Here is a 6000-nt window from a genome sequence, read left to right on the forward strand (position 1 = left end):
TATCGGGAAAAATTAAATATAGAGCAGTGTCATAAAATTAAACTTAATAAAATAAATCACAAAACCTAAAATCACGAAAACTTAAAAAATCTAGGAATCGATATAGCACCCCAATTATTGGGCATACACGGATGAAACTTGGTTGAAGCATTATGGAATAGTTGTTTCTCGCCTCCAGAGTTAATCCATATTTCACACACACAGAAACTCGCCCCCTTCTCCCCTTTGAGCGTTAACAAAACCAACAATGTATGTCTTAACAAACCTAGTAAAAGTGTCTGACTCTGATTATGACGTAAAAAAAAATTAGCCAATCACCAATGAGAGGCCAGTATACACTGTAATTGACCAATGGTAAAATTTATAGTGGCCTCCCATTGGCTAATTTTTTTTACGTTATAATCAGAGTCAGACACTTTTATTAGGTTCGTCCCAACTGAGGTGTTAATATTGTTTCAAACTCGTATCCCGAGGAGAGGTGAGCGTTGAATAATATAATTTGCGATTTAAAAGTGATTAAGGTCGCCTTAATTACAAAAATTCATGTTCATTACAACGCAGACGAAATTCTTTGAAAACCTTTAAAGTAATTGTAACACAAATTAAGTTTTGCTGAACCAAGGACGAGTTTACTAAAAATAAGCTAAATACAGTATTTAACATAAGTTTAAAATTAAAATAAAGACGATTACATTGAAGAAGGAATACCTAATACTTGATTAAAGAAAACATAATTTTATGCTATTGTGTCTATGTCTACTATTGTAAGGAATCACCATTCATAACCACTGTTTATTTGTATAATAATAATTGTAAAACGTGAGTGTAGTTTTTCAGTATTTTCAAAGCGGAGGTAAGGACAACCTGGTAATGAATACAGAGTTGCTACGCTTCTTAATTGTACCATATTGTTACAAGAATCAATATGTAAAGTTAAAATGGAAAGGGCTAATCCTCAAACATGCCTATATAAAAAATAAGAGCTTGTTGCTGAAGACGAACGGACATACGGACTGAATCTAATTGTAGTGTGGTTTGCCTTTTATAACACTTACTTCGTGGCCCAGGTCTTGCACTTCTACCAACTTCTAATTGTCTAGAAATAATAACAAATAATATAAAGTAGTAAGATATTTTTGTCTGTAGCGAAGGTCTCCTTGACAGTTAAGCTACTTATAGTTCCAGGGAAGGTTCATAACTATTTTTGGGCAAGGTACCACTACCCTCCAAAGAGAAATCGCTCATAGAAAAAAATTAACCCCCATAAATTTTTTTTTTTTTTTTTTATAAATTAAATATGGGGGAGAGTCAACTTTCCTTTCTCTACTTTAAGTGCCCCTAGAGGCCTCTAGGGAGCGTAACCGCTAGTTATTACTTAAAGCAATTATAAAGTAACATGATGTATGTCTGTCTGTATACGATATTGATAAATAACTATCATTATATTGTATGAGAAATGTGAATTAAGGAAAGAAATAATAAGTAATCTTATTTTTCCAAAATTAAAAAAGTCAAATAAAAAAACCTGCTTTGTCTTGAAAAATCTGTTAAACTTCCAGCCCTTAAACAATCAAGTAATATAACTGAACAGAAATATAACTAGAACATAATAAGAACATTAAAATACAAATTTGTGTTAAATAGATAATTTTCAACTTTTCTAATTTACAGTATATCATACTTATACAGATTAGTTTTTCAACCAAAAATTTGTTAATATAAGTGAAATTATACCAATTTCTTAAAATAACAAGGATGACAACATCCATAAAAGCGAAGCTTTGAAAAGGTTGTACGAATGAACATTAACACTTGTAGAACTGAATAAGCAGAATATAAATGTTTAAGTCTAAACAAAATTCTAAGTAATTCTGTGGCAAAACTGCTTAAATTGAGGATACTATTTAATTACATACTTACATTTTTAGGACAAATTTATGAAGATGCTTTGCTTATAACATTATACCTTGTTGTAATAGAAATCAGGTGAATAGGAAAATTACAACATTTAAAAAAAAAATGAAAAAATTTGCATGTTTTAAATGGAAGTACAGACTTTCTGATAACGATGTTAAAGTTGCTATGCTGCCTAAATCTTAATTGTTTTAGTAATCATGATGCAGAGTTTAAAATCGATAGGACAATTACAACATGTTGAAATCAACGAAAAGATCTATTCGTTCTGGACGGACTGACCCTAATTGTAGAAATTGAAAAGCTTCACTTTTAAAAAGAGGTGGGAAAGAAATGTGTAATGTTTCAAAAGAAGAAAAATGACTAATTAATCTACAACACTTGTATCTCCATAGAAATATCCCTCCAATACAATTATGGGGTGGTGGGGGATGTTTAAGTTCAAAATAAGAAAAAAAGAGGTTCACCAAGCTGTAGATTAGTGGGGAGGATTAATTTCTTTTCCATTGTCCTATCCCTTACCTCACCATTTTGGGTCGTTTATTCTTTTTCCAGTCCTGGTGTGACCATTTGTCCACCGGGGGATATTTTCCAAAACATCCAAGATTGTTCGGTGCCAGACATCTAAAATATTATCCTTGTATAAAAAGAACAGAGCTGGATCTTTAAATCATTTTAGTGGTGAGCCAGATCGGGGTGAGCAAAATTTCAGCCAATCACAGCGCGGCATTTTATAAAATGCTGTGCTCTCATTGGTGGAAAGTTGGCTCACCCCGATCTTGCTAACAACTAAAATGATTCAAAGATCCAGCTCAGGATGACCGTAAGTGTCTGTACCAAAGGATCTCGCTAACAGATGAACCGATGTGGTTCTTTTTCACAATGTAGCTTTTCTTTGGTCCTGGGAAAGTTTCTTGGGGGATGGTACCACAACACTACCAAGAGAAAACTTCCCTGCTCCCAACAAAAAATTAAAAAAATAAAAAGGGTCGACTTCTAAGACACAATACAATCTGTCCAGATTTTGTATTACTTTTGCGGAACATGATTGCAGTTACGTCATATTTTTCTTTCTCAAAAAAGGGAAGAAGGAAAGAAAAAAAAGGGAAGGGGGGAAGAAAAAAGATATGGGAGAAAAGGGGGTTTTCCCCATCTCTTTTGAAGAGATTTTCTTCCCCCCTTCCCTTTTTCGGGAAAGAAAAATATGACGTAACTGCAATCATGTTCCGCAAAAGTAATACAAAATCGGGACAGATTGTATTGTGTCGACTTCTAAAGTTTTTAAATGGGAAAGAAAAAGGAGGCAAAGAAAAAAGGGTGAAGGGGACTTTACTATTAGTGAAGTTACTATAAATTAGTACAAGCGGATACGCCCCTAGAGGCCTCTTAACTTTCTTGGTAGATGATACCACAGCACTACCAAGAGAAAAAATGACCCTGCTCCCAACAAAAAATTATAAAATTTAAAAGGGTCGACTTTTAAAGTTTTTAAATGGGAAAGAAAAAGGAGGCAAAGAAAAAAGGGTGAAGGGGACTTTACTATTAGTGAAGTTACTTTAAATTAGTACTAGCGGATACGCACCTTGAGGCCTCTAGGGGCACTTGAGGAGGGGGGAGTCGAATTTGATACCCAAATTTCTTATTTTAGATTTTAAAAGAAAAAGTAAGAGGGGGGGGATATTTTTCATTTTGTTGGGGGGTGTGGTATTTTTCATTTTTGGGGGGTTGGAGGTGTCCCACCTCCCAAGAAAATACTTATAAACCTTCCCAGGACCTATGAGAACCCGATTGGTTTAGCGGTTAGCGAGATCCTTCGGTACAAACACACAGATACACAAACAGACAAACATCCTGTTACTTTAGTATAAGGATTAGAGGGGGGAGGGTACCAACACCCTCCCAAGAGAAATCGACCCTAAAAGAAATATCCAAACCCAAAAAATATTTTTAAAACTAAAATTGAATGTAGGGGGATCATCTCCTCACCCAACACAAATATCCCTAGAGGCCTCTAGGGGCGTAACCGCTAGTACAATAATATTACGATATTAATATGCTGCCCATCAATGAAAAATGTATACAGATCGTCAAATACTTTGCTAAATTCAAAGAGACACTAATTATTAGGTTTATGAGTTATTGGACTTTTTTTTATAAATAATCTCAACTCCACCGGCCGAAATATGTAAATGGAGAATGTCACTAAAAAATCAGACATGTTCCGTCATATCTGTTTTAGGGGGTTTCTCTCCCTCTTCTCCTCTCATCTCCCTCATTTTTATGACGTCACATGTCTGATTTTTGAGTGACTTTCTCAATTTCCCGAAATATAGGTAAGTACTAAACCGTTTTATGACAAAACACATAATAATTCATAGGCTCGTTTTATAGTAATAAATATGTCGTTTTGTCAGCAAAATATAATAATATCAACCAATATAAAGAATAGATTGAAAAAAGAGAAAATCTTTTTATGATAATTAACTAAAACGCTTTTGGCCTTCTTAGCATTTTTTGGAAGTTACGTATAATAACTTAATCATCCTTGTTTATTGTCCACTTTTTGTGATTTAATAATAATACCTACACAAAAAAAACTTACAAAACTCTTTATAGCGCCTATAAATAATGGCGTCATACAATACAAATGACCAAAGATAGGTCAATACACAGACTAAATTACCAATGGCAGGCCAGTGTAGATTTTTATTGGCCAATGGCTAGAATGACGTCATTTTTTATAGGCACTAAAAAAATTCGCGAAAAATAAAATAAGAAATTATGATAATAATTGTAGAAGGTGATCCTGCATAGTAAATTACCTATAGCAGGCCAGTATACATTTTAATTGACCAATGGTAGGCCAGTATGACGTCATTTTTAATTACTTACTTCTGATGCCTGGACTCCCTTGGTGTTAAAGAGTGGGCTGGTGACGATATCTCACTCTCACTATACATTATTTCTCTCATTTAACAACTTTTATGCATTTGATAGCATTTGCTAATATCTGAAAACTATTGTAAATAATTAATAAGGGCTCAACTACAAAGCTCTTTGGCGTTCTCCTCTTTTTTTTCAATTTTGAAAATTTGAGAATCCCCCTCCCTCCCCCCCCCCTCGACAATGAACAACTATTTTAGGTTAGGTTAGGAAATTTAAAAAAAATTCTAAGAGGATATCACCAGCTCTTTATAGTGCCTAAAATAACGGGATATATTTAAAACTTTTTGCCGAAACATTCTGAAAGTCGTAATTTTAGAACTGTCCATTATTCTAATATGACGTCATTTGGGCTACATCGGCCAAAAGTTTTTAAATTTATCCCCTTTTTTACAGACAATATAAAGAGCTTCATCAACCACAGCTCGCATTTGCTTTGGATTGTTACTGATTACTGACAAGACGCTATTTGAGCTGCGGCCGCAAAAGAAATCTGGTCGAAAAATTGTTGTTTTGTTTTTATTTAGTGTTTTAGTCGCAATTTTGCAGCTCTGGATTTTCAAAATTGTCCCGCAAGAGTTCAACCGACATGCGGCTGAATTTGATGACGGCTCAGTACACAGCTGGGGCTTTTCAGCTCTGTAAAAAGGTGATAATCATATCCAAAATCAGTACAGAAATAAGCGAAATATTATTTAATTTTCATTGATTATTTCAAATGTATCTTTCTAATTCAAAAAGTTGATTTATTTAATACCACTGCGTTAAATACTTTGTTGTTATTTCATAGCTCATAATAGCAATGATAATACTGCACCATTTAGGCCGTCAAACAAGGACAATGTTATACATAAAAATTAAAAGAAGAAATTAATTTAACTCATTTATAAAAAAGGAAGCAGTCTTGTATAAATATCAATATTGTTATCTATTTAACCCGAACAATTAAAACCAAATCTTAACTTATTTCGACCAATTTAAAATACGCTCATAAAATTTATCTCCTTCGGGAAGCATTAACCCTCCAGGGGTGTATGATGCGGATTAGATTAGATTTATTATTCTTGTACATACATAAAAAAAAACAATAATTAATGAATTAAATAAATATCATATACATTTATATATTAAACAGTCAAGTTT

The 6000-nt window shown here is 33.4% G+C and overlaps 1 protein-coding gene across 1 annotated transcript in view; it reads right to left on the reverse strand.

Annotated features, from left to right (window-relative positions):
• LOC145318533 (uncharacterized) overlaps positions 1-4939 on the reverse strand; it is a 49091-nt gene extending 44152 nt beyond the window's left edge. The window contains exons 1-4 of the mRNA XM_080159849.1: positions 4807-4939; positions 2437-2538; positions 1526-1561; positions 1056-1096 (exon numbers count right to left, since the gene is read on the reverse strand). Of these exons, the coding sequence (XP_080015975.1) occupies positions 1056-1096; positions 1526-1561; positions 2437-2538; positions 4807-4886 (259 nt within the window). The 5' untranslated portion in view covers positions 4887-4939. The remainder of the gene's footprint in view (positions 1-1055; positions 1097-1525; positions 1562-2436; positions 2539-4806) is intronic.
• Between the last annotated feature and the right edge of the window lie 1061 nt (positions 4940-6000).

This window comes from Acartia tonsa, chromosome 5 (genome assembly GCF_053477335.1).
Source record: "Acartia tonsa isolate MP-2025a chromosome 5, ASM5347733v1, whole genome shotgun sequence".
NCBI classification, from domain to species: domain Eukaryota; kingdom Metazoa; phylum Arthropoda; class Copepoda; order Calanoida; family Acartiidae; genus Acartia; species Acartia tonsa.